The 17,577-nt window shown below is 48.7% G+C and overlaps 1 protein-coding gene across 1 annotated transcript in view; it reads right to left on the reverse strand.

Annotated features, from left to right (window-relative positions):
• The window catches only part of ATP1A3 (ATPase Na+/K+ transporting subunit alpha 3), a 300,833-nt gene that overhangs the window by 111,518 nt on the left and 171,738 nt on the right, over window positions 1-17,577 (reverse strand). Inside the window, exon 7 of the mRNA XM_069201375.1 lies at window positions 13,875-13,992. Within this exon, the coding sequence (XP_069057476.1) occupies window positions 13,875-13,992 (118 nt within the window). The remainder of the gene's footprint in view (window positions 1-13,874; window positions 13,993-17,577) is intronic.

Genomic DNA, 17,577 nt, shown 5'->3' on the forward strand with positions numbered 1-17,577 from the left:
CTCTCTCTGAGGAAGTCCCTTGTTCTGCCTTCCTGGGCCAAGCCTGGCTGGACCCCAGGAGGGCAGAAGCCTGTCTGAGGGGTTGGCAGCAGCAGCAGCTGCAGTGAAGCCCCTGAAAAGGCAGTTTGGCAGTACCCGGGTCTGTGCTAGAGACCCGGGGAATCGTGGGATTGTCTCCCCAATACCAGGATGGCATTGGGGGGGCAATTCCATGATCTTAGACATGTTACATGGCCATGTTCGGAGTTACCATTGTGAAGCCACACATAGGTAGTGACCTATGTGTGGTGCACGCGTGTAATGGTGTCCCCGCACTCACAAAGTCCGGGGAAATTTGCCCTGAACAATGTGGGAGCACCTTGGCTAGTGCCAGGGTGCCCACACACTAAGTAACTTAGCACCCAACCTTTACCAGGTAAAGGTTAGACATATAGGTGACTTATAAGTTACTTAAGTGCAGTGGTAAATGGCTGTGAAATAACGTGGACGTCATTTCACTCAGGCTGCAGTGGCAGGCCTGTGTAAGAATTGTCAGAGCTCCCTATGGGTGGCAAAAGAAATGCTGCAGCCCATAGGGATCTCCTGGAACCCCAATACCCTGGGTAACTCAGTACCATTTACTAGGGAATTATAAGGGTGTTCCAGTATGCCAATGTAAATTGGTGAAATTGGTCACTAGCCTGTTAGTGACAATTTGGAAAGAAATGAGAGAGAATAACCACTGAAGTTCTGATTAGCCGAGCCTCAGTGAGACAGTTAGTCATAACACAGGTAACACATACAGGGCACACTTATGAGCACTGGGGCCCTGGCTGTCAGGGTATCAGTGACACATACAACTGAAACAACATATATACAGTGACATATGGGGGTAACATGCCAGGCAAGATGGTACTTTCCTACAATCACTATTGAGCACTGGTGGACTGGACATAAGTGAGATGGGTACATAATAGGTCACTATTGAGCACTATTGGGCACCGCTGATATAAGTGAGATGGGTGCATAGCAGATCACTATTGAGCACCGGTGGATGAAACATAAGTGAGGAGGGGACACAGCAGATCACTATTGAGCACTGGCAGACAAGACATAAGTGAGATGGGTGCACAGCAGAACACTATTGAGAACAGGGGGACCAGACGTAAGTGAGATGGGTGCACAGAAGATCACTATTGAGCACAGGTGGACCAGGCATAAATGAGATGGGTGCACAGCAGGTCACCATTGAGCACTATTGAGCACCGCTGATATAAGTGAGATGGGTGCACAGCAGATGACTATTGAGCACAGGTGGACCAGACATAAGTGAGATGGGTGCACAGCATATCACAACTGAGCACAGGTGGAGCAGACATAAGTGAGATGGGTGCACAACAGATCACTATTGAGCACTATTGAGCACCAGTGATATAAGTGAGATGGGTGCACAACAGATCACTATTGAGCAGAGGTGGACCAGGCATAAGTGAGAAGGGGATATAGCAGATCACCGTTGAGCACCGTTAGACTAGGCATAAGTGAGATGGGTGCACAGCAGATCACCATTGAGCACTATTGCACACAGGTGATATAAGTTAGATGGGTGCACAGCAAATCACTATTGAGCACAGGTGGACCAGGCATAAGTGAGAAGGGGACATAGCAGATCAATATTGAGCACTATTGAGCACTGGTGATATAAGTGAGATAGGTGCACAGAAGATCACTATTGAGCACAGGTGGACAAGGCATAAGTGAGATGGGTGCACAGCAGATCACCATTGAGCACTATGGAGCACAGGTGATATAAGTGAGATGGGTGCACAGCAGATCACTATTAAGCACAGATGGACTGAACATAAGTGAGATGGGTACATAACAGATCACTATTGAGCACTGGTGGACGAGACATAAGTGAGAAGGGGACATAGCAGATCACTATTGAGCACTGGCAGACGAGACATAAGTGAGAAGGGGACACAGCAGATCACTATTGAGCACTGGCGGACGAGACATAAGTGAGATGGGTTCACAGAAGAACACTGTAGGAGGCTGGACTGGCTTGTAGTGAGTACCAAGGTGTACTTACGCCTTGCACCAGGCCCAGGTATCCCTTATTAGTGTAGAGGGGTGCCTAGCAGCTTAGGCTGATAGAAAATGGTAGCATAGCAGAGCAGCTTAGGCTGAACTAGGAGACGAGTGAAGCTCCTACAGTACCACTAGTGTCATATGCACAATATCATAAGAAAACACAATACACAGATATACTAAAAATAAAGGTACTTTATTTTTATGACAATATGCCAAAATTATCTCAGTGAGTACCCTCAGTATGAGGATAGCAAATATACACAAGATATATGTACACAATACCAAAATATGCAGTAATAGCAATAGAAAACAGTGCAAACAATGTATAGTCACAATAGAATGCAATGGGGCCACATAGGGATAGGGGCAACACAAACCATATACTCTAGAAGTGGAATGCGAACCACGAATGGACCCCAAACCGATGTGACCTTGTAGAGGGTCGCTGGGACTGTAAGAAAACAGTGAGGGTTAGAAAAATAGCCCACCCCAAGACCCTGAAAAGTGGGTGCAAAGTGCACCTAAGTTCCCCAAAGAGCACAGAAGTCGTGATAGGGGAATTCTGCAGGAAAGACCTACACCAGCAATGCAACAACAATGGATTTCCAGACGAGAGTACCTGTGGAACAAGGGGACCAAGTCCAAAAGTCACGATCAAGTCGGGAGTGGGCAGATGCCCAGGAAATGCCAGCTGTGGGTGCAAAGAAGCTGCCACTGGAGGGTAGAAGCTGAGGATTCTGCAAGAACGACAAGGGCTAGAAATTTCCCCTTTGGAGGATGGATGTCCCACCTCGTGAAGAGTTGTGCAGAAGTGTTTTCCCGCAGAAAGACTGTAAACAAGCCTTGCTAGCTGCAAGGGTCGCGTTTAGGGTTTTTGGATGCTGCTGTGGCCCAGGAGGGACCAGGATGTCGCCAATTGAGTGAGGGGACAGAGGGGTCATCCAGTAAGACAAAGAGCCCACTCAGAAGCAAGCAGCACCCGCAGAAGTGCCAGAACAGGCACTACGAAGTGGAGTGAACCAAAGCTCACCCAAAGTTGCACAAGAGGGTCCCACGAAGCCGGAGGACAACTCAGGAGGTCGTGCAATGCAGGTTAGAGTGCCGGGGACCCAGGCTTGGCTGTGCATGAAGGAAATCCTCGGTGAGTGCACAGGAGCCGGATTAGCTGCAAAACACGCGGTTCCCAGCAATGCAGTCTAGCGTGGGGAGGCAAGGACTTACCTCCACCAAACTTGGACTGAAGAGTCACTGGACTGTGGGAGTCACTTGGACAGAGTTGCTGAGTTCAAGGGACCTCGCTCGTTGTGCTGAGAGGAGACCCAGAGGACTGGTGATGCAGTTCTTTGGTGCCTGCGGTTGCAGGGGGAAGATTCAGTCGACCCACGGGAGATTTCTTCAGAGCTTCTAGTGCAGAGAGGAGGCAGACTACCCCCACAGCATACACCACCAGGAAAACAGTCGAGAAGGCGGCAGGATCAGCGTTCCAAGGTCGCAGTAGTAGTTTTTGCTACTTTGTTGCAGTTTTGCAGGCTTCCAGCGCGGTCAGCAGTCGATTCCTTGGCAGAAGGTGAAGAGTGAGATGCAGAGGAACTCTGATAAGCTCTTGCATTCCTTATCTAAGGAATTCCCCAAAGCAGAGACCCTAAATAGCCAGAAAAGGAGGTTTGGCTACTTAGGAGAGAGGATAGGCTAGCAACACCTGAAGGAGCCTATCAGAAGGAGTCTCTGACGTCACCTGCTGGCACTGGCCACTCAGAGCAGTCCAGTGTGCCAGCAGCACCTCTGTTTCCAAGATGGCAGAGGTCTGGAGCACACTGGCGGAGCTCTGGGCACCTCCCAGGGAAGGTGCAGGTCAGGGGAGTGGTCACTCCCCTTTCCTTTGTCCAGTTTCGTGCCAGAGCAGGGCTGGGGGATCCCTGAACCAGTGTAGACTGGCTTATGCAGAGATGGGCACCATCTGTGCCCATCAAAGCATTTCGAGAGGCTGGGGGAGGCTACTCCTCCCCTGCCTTAACACCTTTTTCCAAAGGGAGAGGGTGTAACACCCTCTCTCTGAGGAAGTCCTTTGTTCTGCCTTCCTGGGCCAAGCCTGGCTGGACCCCAGGAAGGCAGAAGCCTGTCTGAGGGGTTGGCAGCAGCAGCAGCTGCAGTGAAGCCCCTGAAAAGGCAGTTTGGCAGTACCCGGGTCTGTGCTAGAGACCCGGGGAATCGTGGGATTGTCTCCCCAATACCAGGATGGCATTGGGGGGGCAATTCCATGATCTTAGACATGTTACATGGCCATGTTCGGAGTTACCATTGTGAAGCCACACATAGGTAGTGACCTATGTGTGGTGCACGCGTGTAATGGTGTCCCCGCACTCACAAAGTCCGGGGAAATTTGCCCTGAACAATGTGGGAGCACCTTGGCTAGTGCCAGGGTGCCCACACACTAAGTAACTTAGCACCCAACCTTTACCAGGTAAAGGTTAGACATATAGGTGACTTATAAGTTTCTTAAGTGCAGTGGTAAATGGCTGTAAAATAACGTGGACGTTATTTCACTCAGGCTGCAGTGGCAGGCCTGTGTAAGAATTGTCAGAGCTCCCTATGGGTGGCAAAAGAAATGCTGCAGCCCATAGGGATCTCCTGGAACCCCAATACCCTGGGTAACTCAGTACCATTTACTAGGGAATTATAAGGGTGTTCCAGTATGCCAATGTAAATTGGTGAAATTGGTCAATTGCCTGTTAGTGACAATTTGGAAAGAAATGAGAGAGCATAACCACTGAGGTTCTGATTAGCAGAGCCTCAGTGAGACAGTTAGTCATAACACAGGTAACACATACAGGGCACACTTATGAGCACTGGGGCCCTGGCTGTCAGGGTACCACTGACACATACAACTGAAACAACATATATACAGTGACATATGGGGGTAACATGCCAGGCAAGATGGTACTTTCCTACAATCACTATTGAGCACAGGTGGACTGGACATAAGTGAGATGGGTACATAACAGGTCACTATTGAGCACTATTGGGCACCGCTGATATAAGTGAGATGGGTGCATAGCAGATCACTATTGAGCACCGGTGGATGAAACATAAGTGAGGAGGGGACACAGCAGATCACTATTGAGCACTGGCAGACAAGACATAAGTGAGATGGGTGCACAGCAGAACACTATTGAGAACAGGGGGACCAGATGTAAGTGAGATGGGTGCACAGAAGATCACTATTGAGCACAGGTGGACCAGGCATAAATGAGATGGGTGCACAGCAGATCACCATTGAGCACTATTGAGCACCGCTGATATAAGTGAGATGGGTGCACAGCAGATGACTTTTGAGCACAGGTGGACCAGACATAAGTGAGATGGGTGCACAGCATATCACAACTGAGCACAGGTGGAGCAGACATAAGTGAGATGGGTGCACAACAGATCACTATTGAGCACTATTGAGCACCAGTGATATAAGTGAGATGGGTGCACAACAGATCACTATTGAGCAGAGGTGGACCAGGCATAAGTGAGAAGGGGATATAGCAGATCACCGTTGAGCACCTTTAGACTAGGCATAAGTGAGATGGGTGCACAGCAGATCACCATTGAGCACTATTGCGCACAGGTGATATAAGTTAGATGGGTGCACAGCAAATCACTATTGAGCACAGGTGGACCAGGCATAAGTGAGAAGGGGACATAGCAGATCAATATTGAGCACTATTGAGCACTGGTGATATAAGTGAGATAGGTGCACAGAAGATCACTATTGAGCACAGGTGGACAAGGCATAAGTGAGATGGGTGCACAGCAGATCACCATTGAGCACTATGGAGCACAGGTGATATAAGTGAGATGGGTGCACAGCAGACCACTATTGAGCACAGGTGGACCGGACATAAGTGATATGGGTGCACAGCAGATCACTATTGAGCACAGGTGGACCAGGTATAAGTGAGAAGGGGACATAGAAGATCACTATTGAGCACAGGTGGACCAGGCATAAGTGAGATGGGTGCACAGCAGATCACTATTGAGTACAGGTGGAACAGACATAAGTGAGATGGGTGCACAGCAGATCACTATTGAGTACAGGTGGACCAGACATAAGTGAGATGGGTGCACAGCAGATCACCAATGACCACTATTGAGCACCGCTGATATAAGTGAGTTGGGTGCACAGCAGATCACTATTGAGCACTATGGAGCACAGGTGATATACGTGAGATGGGTGCACAGCATATCACTATTGAGCACAGGTGGACCAGGTATAAGTGAGAAGGGGACATAGAAGATCACTATTGAGCACAGGTGGACCAGGCATAAGTGAGATGGGTGCACAGCAGATCACTATTGAGCACAGGTGGACCAGGTATAAGTGAGAAGGGGACATAGAAGATCACTATTGAGCACAGGTGGACCAGGCATAAGTGAGATGGGTGCACAGCATATCACAACTGAGCACAGGTGGAGCAGACATAAGTGAGATGGGTGCACAACAGATCACTATTGAGCACTATTGAGCACCAGTGATATAAGTGAGATGGGTGCACAACAGATCACTATTGAGCAGAGGTGGACCAGGCATAAGTGAGAAGGGGATATAGCAGATCACCGTTGAGCACCGTTAGACTAGGCATAAGTGAGATGGGTGCACAGCAGATCACCATTGAGCACTATTGCGCACAGGTGATATAAGTTAGATGGGTGCACAGCAAATCACTATTGAGCACAGGTGGACCAGGCATAAGTGAGAAGGGGACATAGCACATCAATATTGAGCACTATTGAGCACTGGTGATATAAGTGAGATAGGTGCACAGAAGATCACTATTGAGCACGGGTGGACAAGGCATAAGTGAGATGGGTGCACAGCAGATCACCATTGAGCACTATGGAGCACAGGTGATATAAGTGAGATGGGTGCACAGCAGACCACTATTGAGCACAGGTGGACCGGACATAAGTGATATGGGTGCACAGCAGATCACTATTGAGCACAGGTGGACCAGGTATAAGTGAGAAGGGGACATAGAAGATCACTATTGAGCACAGGTGGACCAGGCATAAGTGAGATGGGTGCACAGCAGATCACTATTGAGTACAGGTGGACCAGACATAAGTGAGATGGGAGCACAGCAGATCACTATTGAGTACAGGTGGACCAGACATAAGTGAGATGGGTGCACAGCAGATCACCAATGACCACTATTGAGCACCGCTGATATAAGTGAGTTGGGTGCACAGCAGATCACTATTGAGCACTATGGAGCACAGGTGATATAAGTGAGATGGGTGCACAGCATATCACTATTGAGCACAGGTGGAGCAGACATCAGTGAGATGGGTGCACAACGGATCACTATTGAGCACTACTGAACACCAGTGATATAAGTGAGATGGGTGCACAACAGATCACTATTGAGCAGAGGTGGACCAGGCATAAGTGAGAAGGGGACATAGCAGATCACCGTTGAGCACCGTTAGACTAGGCATAAGTGAGATGGGTGCACAGCAGATCACCATTGAGCACTATTGCACACAGGTGATATAAGTTAGATGGGTGCACAGCAGATCACTATTGAGCACAGGTGGACCAGGCATAAGTGAGAAGGAGACATAGCAGATCACCGTTGAGCACAGTTGGACCAGGCATAAGTGAGATGGGTGCACAGCAGATCACCATTGAGCACTATTGAGCACAGGTGATAAAAGTGAGATGGGTGCACAGCAGACCACTATTGAGCACAGGTGGACCGGACATAAGTCAGATGGGTGCACAACAGATCACTATTGAGCACTATTGAGCACCAGTGATATAAGTGAGATGGGTGCACAACAGATCACTATTGAGCACAGGTGGACCGGACGTAAGTGAGATGGGTGCACAACAGATCACTATTGAGCACTATTGAGCACCAGTGATATAAGTGAGATGGGTGCACAACAGATCACTATTGAGCACAGGTGGACCGGACGTAAGGGAGATGGGTGCACAGCAGATCACCGTTGGGCACAGGTGGACCAGCAGCAGGTGCTGTGTGGTGCACAGCAAGCTGTTAGATAGAGGAAGCCAGTAAGGTGAAGGATGAGACATTAATCAGAGGAGATGGCCCAGATGCATGTGATGCACACTACTAGGTGGTATCTGATGGAGCATTTGAGAGATAAGCTACACAGCGGGTCATTGTTGATGGTTCGAGGTAGAGTTGGACCAACAAGTCACCAAATATAGTACTGACATATATTTTGAGGCTGGAAAATGAACTGTAAATATTATTGCCAACCAATAGGAGCTGCGTGGAAATATATATTTTTAACATGTTCTCCCAGTCTTCTTTATCTGAAAATCCGATACTCTGACCTCTCCAGTGGCTGCAGCCCCAGGCACATATGCTCCGTTTAAGGTGCACGTACTTTATTCTCCACAAGAGAGTAACTCAATCGGTGTGTACTGTATTTAGTAAATATTGGATTTAAGTGGCAGAAGGAGGAGGGACTAAACGAAGAAGGCGATAGGGAAGCTCCCCCCGGAACCAGGTTGTCTGAGCAAAAATGTAATCAAGGAAGTCATGTACAAAGACATCTGCCTCCAAAGCTTGCTTCACCTCCTTCCATCCTGTCCAGCGATGGAGTGCCAAGGAAAGACGTGAGACTGCAGCATCTGGCAATGGCCATGGAAGATACCACCTTCTCAGAGGGGGATCCTCAGGAGGGGAGGACACAGATTGTAAAAGGAGAGCATGGTGGACCAGAAGGATTCCAGGAAGTTCATAGGGGGCTGAACCTAACAGGAATCCTGCAACTGAAAATAAGTCTGGAGAAGAGACTTCATCACAAGAGGACAATTACGAAGGCCCTTCTGAGCCCTGGAGGGTACACATGCCAACCGCAATCTATGTTTTTGTAGAGGCTGAAAAATAGACATCACCTGCCCTGAGGAAAAGCTTGAAGAACTTTGGGAAATGTCCAGTAACAGGGGATTCTAGACCTTAGGCAAATGCACTAATAAAGAAAGGACACCTCCAATGACGTTTGCCCAATCAGCATCGTTTGTGACAAATGAAAATGTGCTCCTCTCATCAGCTTGTCATCAGAATCCAAAGGAAGCAGGGTAAGTGAAAGCCTAATCACGCCCCTCTGCTTCTGTAGGTCAGAAGGGTGAACTGGGAGTTTATGGATGCTTAATTTAAGGCAGTGGTTTGCTGTGCTCGGTACCTGCACTTAATTCTCAACCCCAGCACTAATGACAGCCGACCACATGGTGGCACTGTCTGTCTAATTTTGAGATAAGTACAACAGTGTTTATTAATGCAATATAAATTAAAAATTACAATTCAGACTATTCCACATAATTCTTATAGCGTAGGGGGGCCCGGATTAGCACACTTTTCAAGGTGGTAAACCTGATAAAAACTCAAGGAAAAGTCAAGCCCTCTCTACTGGTTTCCTGCACAGGTGAACTGCCGTCCAGATCCGAGCAGAGAGTTGACTCCAGCTCCGTCTTGAGTATCTCTCACCAGCACTCTCCTCCTGAGCTGGTGACTAGTTGTTAAAATACCTGAGATACATCCTTGTGCCTTCAACGTCACTTCAGCAGGGGAGTCGGCGTTGCCCGCTCCTTTGATTGGCCGAGAACCATACGTTATCACGGAACTTAGACCTGAAGGGGCACATTAAGAGCCACTAGCGCCACCTTAGCGCCGGCATATCGCCATTTTTTTTAGGCTAAGGCGGCGCCAACATGGCTTTTCTGCTGCGCCAGATTTACAAAGTGGTGCAATGCATGCATTGCACCACTTTATAACCCATTGTGCCACATTATGGTTGCGCCAGACATAATGTATGCAAGGAAGGCGTTCCGGCGCTAGGAGGCCCGAAAAAATGGTGCAGTGAAATTTAAAAGATTTCACTGAGCCATTTCTGGTGTCATTTTTAACACCTGATTAGAACAGGAGTTAAATGACGCTCCTATAGCAGCCTATGGGCCTCCTTGCATTTTGCTAAACTATCGTCAATATTTTTGACGCTGGTGTAGCAAACCGCCACAATAGCGTCCAAAATTTTGACGCTTCGTGCTAATGACTGCCATGGTGCGCCGCATTCTAAATACGGCACAACCATGGTGTCGTTAGGTGGGCGTAAGAAAAGTGGCGTATCACCGTTGGCGCACCACTTTTTCATAAATATGCAGCAAAGTGTATCGCATCTTCTTTAGCCCGTGTTTATTATTTTGTAAAAAAAAAAAAATGGTATTTTTTTGCCACATTATGCGTTCATTTGCTTTTATTACCACCCAGAATTACAATACTGTTTAATGACCTTAAATCTGTGATAGGCGCCTTATTTAACTTCATTTGGACTTTTTACGTTGTTTTGCTTCCTAACCTTTTTCCAGTTTTTCTACTTGTTGTGACACTTGAACTTTCTTTGAATAAGAGTTCATGCTCGAGTCTCTCCACCAGAGGCGAGCCAAGGACCCACCACAAAAACCTGTTTTCCTTTGTGGCCTGCATGGCTTGGGGCTCTTACGAACTCGGCTAGAGTGCACTGCATTATACCTCAGCCCGAGCAGGAGGGGGCGCTTGTGACACAGCAGAAGATGCTCGGATTGAGGTGCACTGGCGGAGCTGTGTGTGGGTCTCAGTGGTGGAGAGCAGAGGACGCTGGTGAGATTGAGGTGCGCTGGCAGAGCTGTGTGTGGGTGTCAGTGCTAGAGAGCAGAGGATGCTGGTGAGACTGAAGTGCATTGGCAGAGCTGTGTGTGAGTCTCAGTGCTGGAGAGCAGAGGACATTGGTAAGATTGAGGTGCACTGGCGGAGCTGTGTGTGGGTCTCAGTGCTGGAGAGCAGAGGATGCTGGTGTGATTGAGGTGCACTGGCGGAGCTGTGTGTGACCCTCAGTGCTAGAGAGCAGTGGACGCTGGTGAGACTGAGGTGCACTGGCGGAGCTGTGTATGAGTCTCAGTGCTGGAGAGCAGAGGTTGATGGTGTGATTGAGGTGCACTGGCAGAGCTGTGTGTGGGTCTCAGTGCTAGAGAGCAGGGGACGCTGGGAAGATAGAGGTGCACTGGCCGAGCTGTGTGTGACCCTCAGTGCTAGAGAGCAGGGGACGCTGGTGAGACTGAGGTGCACTGGCGGAGCAGTGTGTGGGTCTAAGTGCTGGGGAGCAGAGGATGCTGATGAGACTGAAGTGCACTGGTGGAGCTGTTTGTGGGTCTCAGTGCTGGAGAGCAGAGGGCGATGATGAGACTGAGGTGCACTGGCAGAGCTGTGTGTGACCCTCAGTACTGGAGAGCAGAGGACGCTGGTGAGATTGAGGTGCACTGGCTGAGCTGTGTGTGACCCTCAGTACTTGAGAGCAGGGGACGCTGGTGAGACTGAGGTGCACAGGCGGAGCTGTGTGTGGTTCTCAGTGCGGGAGAGCAGAGGACGCTGGTGAGACTCAGGTGCACTGGCGGAGCAGTGTGTGGGTCTCAGTGCTAGAGGGCAAAGGATGCTGATGAGATTGAGGTGCACTGGCGGAGCTGTGTGTGACCCTCAGTACTGGAGAGGAGGGGACGCTGGTGAGACTGAGGTGCACTGGTGGAGCTGTGTGTGGGTCTCAGTGCTGGAGAGCAGAGGACGCTGGTGAGATTGAGGTGCACTGGCGGAGCTGTGTGTAGGTCTCAGTGCTGGAGAGCAGAGGACGCTGGTGAAATCAAGGTGCACTGTATAAAAAGCTCCTTTGAGCCAGGGAGCTGACGAGCTTTGGAGATGCATCTGTGTGCCTGTGAGTGGTAATTGACCTGAGACGATTTTGGCAGCAATTCCAGCAACCCCAGATGAATTTTCTTTGTTCTCTATTCTCTACTGGTTAAAGGGCTAAACCCAGAAACAGGTGTCTAGAGATATACAGAAAAGTCTGCACCAACTCTGATGAGAAACTACAGATAATTTTCAAGTAAGCGCTAACTGTGAACTGCATTTACCAGGATACAAAGGGGCCAACTGTGCTGGGATGTGAGGCAGTGTGCTTCTTGCACTGGCAGAGCTGTATGTGAGTCTTAGAGGTGGAGAGCAGGCAATGCTGGTGAGACTGAGATGTACTGGAGGAGCTTTGTGTGGGTCTCAGTGTGGGAGAGCAGAGGACGCTGCTGAGACTGATGTGCACTGGCGGAGCTGTGTGTACATCTCAGTGCTGGACAGCAGAGGATGCTGGTGAAATTGAGGTGCACTGGCGGAGCTGTGTGTGGGTCTCAGTGCTGGAGAGCTGAGAACGCTTGTAAAGTCGAGGTGCACTGGCGGAGCTGTGTGTGGGTTTCAGTGGTGGAGAGCACAAAACGCTGGTGAGACTGAGGTGCACTGTCAGAGCTATTTGTGGGTCTCAGTGCTGGAGAGCAGAGGACGCTGGTAAGGTCGAGGTGCACTGGTGGAGCTGTGTGTGGGGCTCAATGTTGCAGATCAGAGGACCCTTGTAAGATAGAGGTGCACTGGCAGAGCTGTGTGTGGGTGTCTGTGGTGGAGAGCAGAGGACGCTGGTGAGACTGAGGTGCACTGTCAGAGCTATTTGTGGGTCTCAGTGCTGGAGAGCAGAGGACGCTGGTAAGGTCGAGGTGCACTGGTGGAGCTGTGTGTGGGGCTCAGTGTTGCAGAGCAGAGGACCCTTGTTAGATAGAGGTGCACTGTCAGAGCTCTGTGTGGGTCTCAGTGCTGGAGAGCAGAGGACACTGGTAAGATAGAGGTGCACTGGCGGAGCTGTGTGTGACCCTCAGTGCTAGAGAGCAGGGGACGCTGGTGAGATTGAGGTGCACTGGCCGAGCTGTGTGTTAGTCTCAGTGCTGGAGAGCAGAAGACGCTGGTGAGATTGAGGTGCACTGGCGGAGCTGTATGTGAGTCTCAGTGCTGGAGAGCTGAGAACGCTGGTAAAGTCGAGGTGCACTGGCGGAGCTATGTGTGGGTTTCAGTGGTGGAGAGCACAAAACGCTGGTGAGACTGAGGTGCACTGTCAGAGCTATTTGTGGGTCTCAGTGCTGGAGAGCAGAGGACGCTGGTAAGGTCGAGGTGCACTGGTGGAGCTGTGTGTGGGGCTCAATGTTGCAGATCAGAGGACCCTTGTAAGATAGAAGTGCACTGGCAGAGCTGTGTGTGGGTGTCTGTGGTGGAGAGCAGAGGACGCTGGTGAGACTGAGGTGCACTGTCAGAGCTATTTGTGGGTCTCAGTGCTGGAGAGCAGAGGACGCTGGTAAGGTCGAGGTGCACTGGTGGAGCTGTGTGTGGGGCTCAGTGTTGCAGAGCAGAGGACCCTTGTTAGATAGAGGTGCACTGTCAGAGCTCTGTGTGGGTCTCAGTGCTGGAGAGCAGAGGACACTGGTAAGATAGAGGTGCACTGGCGGAGCTGTGTGTGACCCTCAGTGCTAGAGAGCAGGGGACGCTGGTGAGATTGAGGTGCACTGGCCGAGCTGTGTGTTAGTCTCAGTGCTGGAGAGCAGAAGACGCTGGTGAGATTGAGGTGCACTGGCGGAGCTGTGTGTGAGTCTCAGTGCTGGAGAGCAGAGGAGGTTGGTGAGATTGAGTTGCACTGGCAGAGCTGTGTGTGGGTGTCAGTGCTGGACAGCAGAGGACGGTGGTGAGATTGAGTTGCACTGGCAGAGCTGTATGTTAGATATCAGGGGATTCCTTCAGGGCTAGAGGCATGAAAGACTGAGAGCTGCCCATGGGTGTAACTAGAGGGGCACCAGTGCCTGCTGGGTACAGAGCCGAGCTGCTGTGAAGCGCTGTGAAGCTTCATGCAGCGCAGTACCACACGCACACACGACTGACGCACCTTCTTACCTTCCACACAGTTGGTCGAGAAGAAGGTGATGTTCCTGGTCTCCAGGGGGTTGTCGTGGGTGCAGTCTGGGGACCGGGTCTGGGGCTCCGACTCCCCCGTCAGGGAAGAGTTGTCCACCTGGAGGAGAGGAGAGGGAGAGGGCAGTGAAGGAGTGAGGTTCCTCAGGAGAGAGGGCAGGAGGAGGATAGGAGGGAAACAGAGAGTTAGACAGGGAGGAGAGGGAGTCAGAAAGGAAGCCAAGAAAGAGAACATTTCTCATAATGTAGGAGTTTCATCACAGTCTGCTAATGATAAACAGCAGATGTTCTCAACACTCAGGCCTCTTATTTAGTGTAGGAGATTATAGGATATAATGGGATCGTAATACGGCAGACAGGATATTCGTCACATTTGTGACGGACTAACTCGTCCGTCAAACTCTAAATCAGGCTGTACGCCTACTCATCGGAACTCTTGCTTTTCTTACTCTCTGTAACCCCTGCTCCTACGTTCCCTCCTGGGGAGTTACACCTTCAGGTGTCCCCACATGACCTTTCCTCTTCTTCATGGGTTAACCCCTCCAGCGGTCACCACTGGATAAAGTCCTCTCAATGGATGGGGCCTTCAGTCTGTCCAAGATCACGCTAAGAGTCAGAGGCATGCGTGCTTCATGCTGGCGCTCGGTCCTGGCATGAAGCTCCTCTCTTGATGATAAGGAGACTGAATTGCCGAAGACCAACCATGGTGTCAGCAGAGATGGTGTGAGTGACAGAGTACTTACTGCTGCAGTCTTATTTTCCTTGCATACATTCAGACATTGCTACCCCTGTAGCCCAGGGGTTCCTCGTGCCTCCCACTCTCTGTGCTCTGCCTCCCTCAGCCTCTTCAGTGGTAGCTTTGACCGAGCAGTCAAGGCTTACTCAAGGAGGTGCTTGATGGTCAGATACAGTCCGACCATCAAGTGCCTTGAGCGCCGAGAGACCCTCGCGGGTGATTTGCTGCGCTTTGTAAATCCTGATTGATTGATTGATACAGTCTCACAGAAATTGTCAAACCTTTTTTGCTCTGAGCCTCCCCCACACTCCGCCCCAAGTAAAATGTTTTGAAGTTGGGTCTCCTACAAAACTCAATGTCAGGCCTTGGGGGAGAGGCAAGGTTAATTATAGGGGGCAGGCCTTTTGAAATAATTTCAAGGGTTAATTTCTGTAGCTTAAAATCATAACTGAATGAGAGATTAATGAAAGAGCAAGTGACAAACAAAAACAGAAAACTGAACAAAAAACACTACCCCACACAATGGAGGTGTTATGAGCCCCTTACACTCCTAAGCCCCAGTGCAACTCACCTGCTGCATTAATGCTGGCGACTGCTTTCTGAAGCGGCAGTCTCCTCTGCTCTTTGTTAAAAACATTGGCCCCAAATTTGCCCCACCCCTCTCTTTGAAGGCCAAGTTAATGTCAGGGCTACTGGAATATTGAGGCAGGAGAGGGCCAAATTCTGCAGCATGGTTGACTAAATTACTTGGCAAGAAAAGGCAAATTATGCAGGACAATGTGGCACATTTTGTGATACTATTTAATTATTTTGTCAGTTTTACACTTTTTAACACTATCTGAGCATTGGTTGCACCTCACTGGTATCAATTTAACACCTATGCATAATAGTAGTAAACAACAAAAAGGGGCATGCCTACTTTTGCAAAGCGCCTTCCACTCCGCTGAAGCATGTGTTGCTGCATTTTTTAGTAACTTCTGAACCGTTTGAGCTAGAAACTATTTTTTTTGTTAAGATCTGCAGATTATGCAGCAGGTGATGGACTAAGTGACAAACTGATAATTATGCAAAAAACGCAGCGGTCGCACAATCACATAATTCCAGTGGCCCTGGCTAAGGTGTCCCCTCTGCTTCAGTATTCCCAAACCACCACTGGCCCAGCAGAGGTGCACAGGGCCCTTGGACTCCAACTCAACAGTTATCATGTGACACACACATACCTGCTGGATATCCTGGTACACACTCAGGCAAAGACAGACTATTGTACTTGAGAATTCCTGGCATGCGACACATGCTGAGAATTCCAATGATTATAACGAGCAGCTGAGGGTTCTGTAATGACAGTTACTCAGAGACTGATGGGGGCTCCATGTTTCCTGCGCTCCTCAAGGAATAAAGTTTATTTTGCTCTTCGACTCATCGTGTGGCACTTCGTGATCTTACCAATGGCGACGAGCACCAGCCAAACGATGGAGGAACACAGGTTGAAGGAACAACAAACCCACTAACACTACAACAAAATAAATAAGGAACGCGGAACCATTGGAAAGTAACTGAAGGACAGTTCCTTTAAAAGAGGTATGGAATTGTTTTCAGATTATGGAATTCGTGAACAATACAATATTATTAATCTTGCGCATAAAGAGTTATTTAATCTGGGCATTAGTTCGCAAAGACTTGTCCCATGAGACGAATGGGTAGACATGTTTGAAAATTATTTGGTGGCATTAGATGGTCAAGATTTGAGATCTGCGAGGAAGAAAGGAATCCTTCTCAGCACTTTGGGACAGAATGGACAATGAATATTCAAATATTTGCCTGTGGCGCTAGAGTAGGATGGGCAACAGGTAGCAGATGTATACAAAGAAGCAAGGAAAAGATCGGAGATGTTTTGGTAGGTACTAAAGGAATACAACAAAAGTACATACAGCAATACTTACAGGTCCAATAATTAGGTGTGCACTAGATGTGGAAGCAAATTCCGCAACACGGAGTTAAAGATGTGTTTTGCTTTGAGAAAAGAGTGCAAGAAATGTGGCAGAAGGGGGAATTTTGTGCACACGTGTAAAACTGGATCTAAGTCTAGAGTAGGAGTTCTTCACGAAGAATATTTAGAATGTGAAGAAGGACCAGATAGAGTTTTGTCCATGGATAACAAGGTGGAAGGAAATAAGGATTCATTCATTCAGACCAACAGCCAACTTTACAGTGAGGGAAAATAATGTTCAGTTAATGGTAGATAGAGAGTCACTATATACTATTATACCCAAAGAAATGTTCTTACAGGAATGGCCTCATGTGTGCCTTCTACTGAAAGATATTAATCCTGGCGGTTACCAGGGAGTGAAGATAGACATAAATGGTTATATGTTAGCAAAGATTTAATTCCATCAAAGACAGGTAGAGGGAAACATTTATGTAGCAGTTAGTGGTCCACATATTTAAGGCTGGCATCACCAATACAACTTGCACATTAAGGTAGACCCAAGAGCACAGAATCAAGTTATGTTAGTCCAAGACATGACCCTTGAAAAAATTCTAGAGAAAAACAAGGAGGTCTTTACTGATAAATTAGGAGAACGCATGGGATATGTGCATAAGATTGTGGTAAAAAATGATGCAGTTCCTGTACAACACAAGTTGAGGAAGATTCCTATTTCGGCACATGAGGAAGTCTAAAAAATGATTAGATACGTGTACAGGAAGGTATCATTGAACAGATTGAAACATCTAACTGGATCTCTCCAGTAGTGATTACAGAAAAATCAGATAATAACTTTCGATTTTGTGTTGATCTCTGTACACTCAACCAAAATATTGTGGCAGACAGCTATCCATTGCCACATGTAAATAAATTACTCCTGCTGTTAAAAGGGGGGGAAGTGTTTCTCTAAATTAGACCTGAGGAGTGCCTACCATCAAATTAAGTTACATAATGATGCTAAAAAA

Source organism: Pleurodeles waltl, chromosome 7, assembly GCF_031143425.1.
Source record: "Pleurodeles waltl isolate 20211129_DDA chromosome 7, aPleWal1.hap1.20221129, whole genome shotgun sequence".
Classification (NCBI taxonomy): Eukaryota; Metazoa; Chordata; class Amphibia; order Caudata; family Salamandridae; genus Pleurodeles; species Pleurodeles waltl.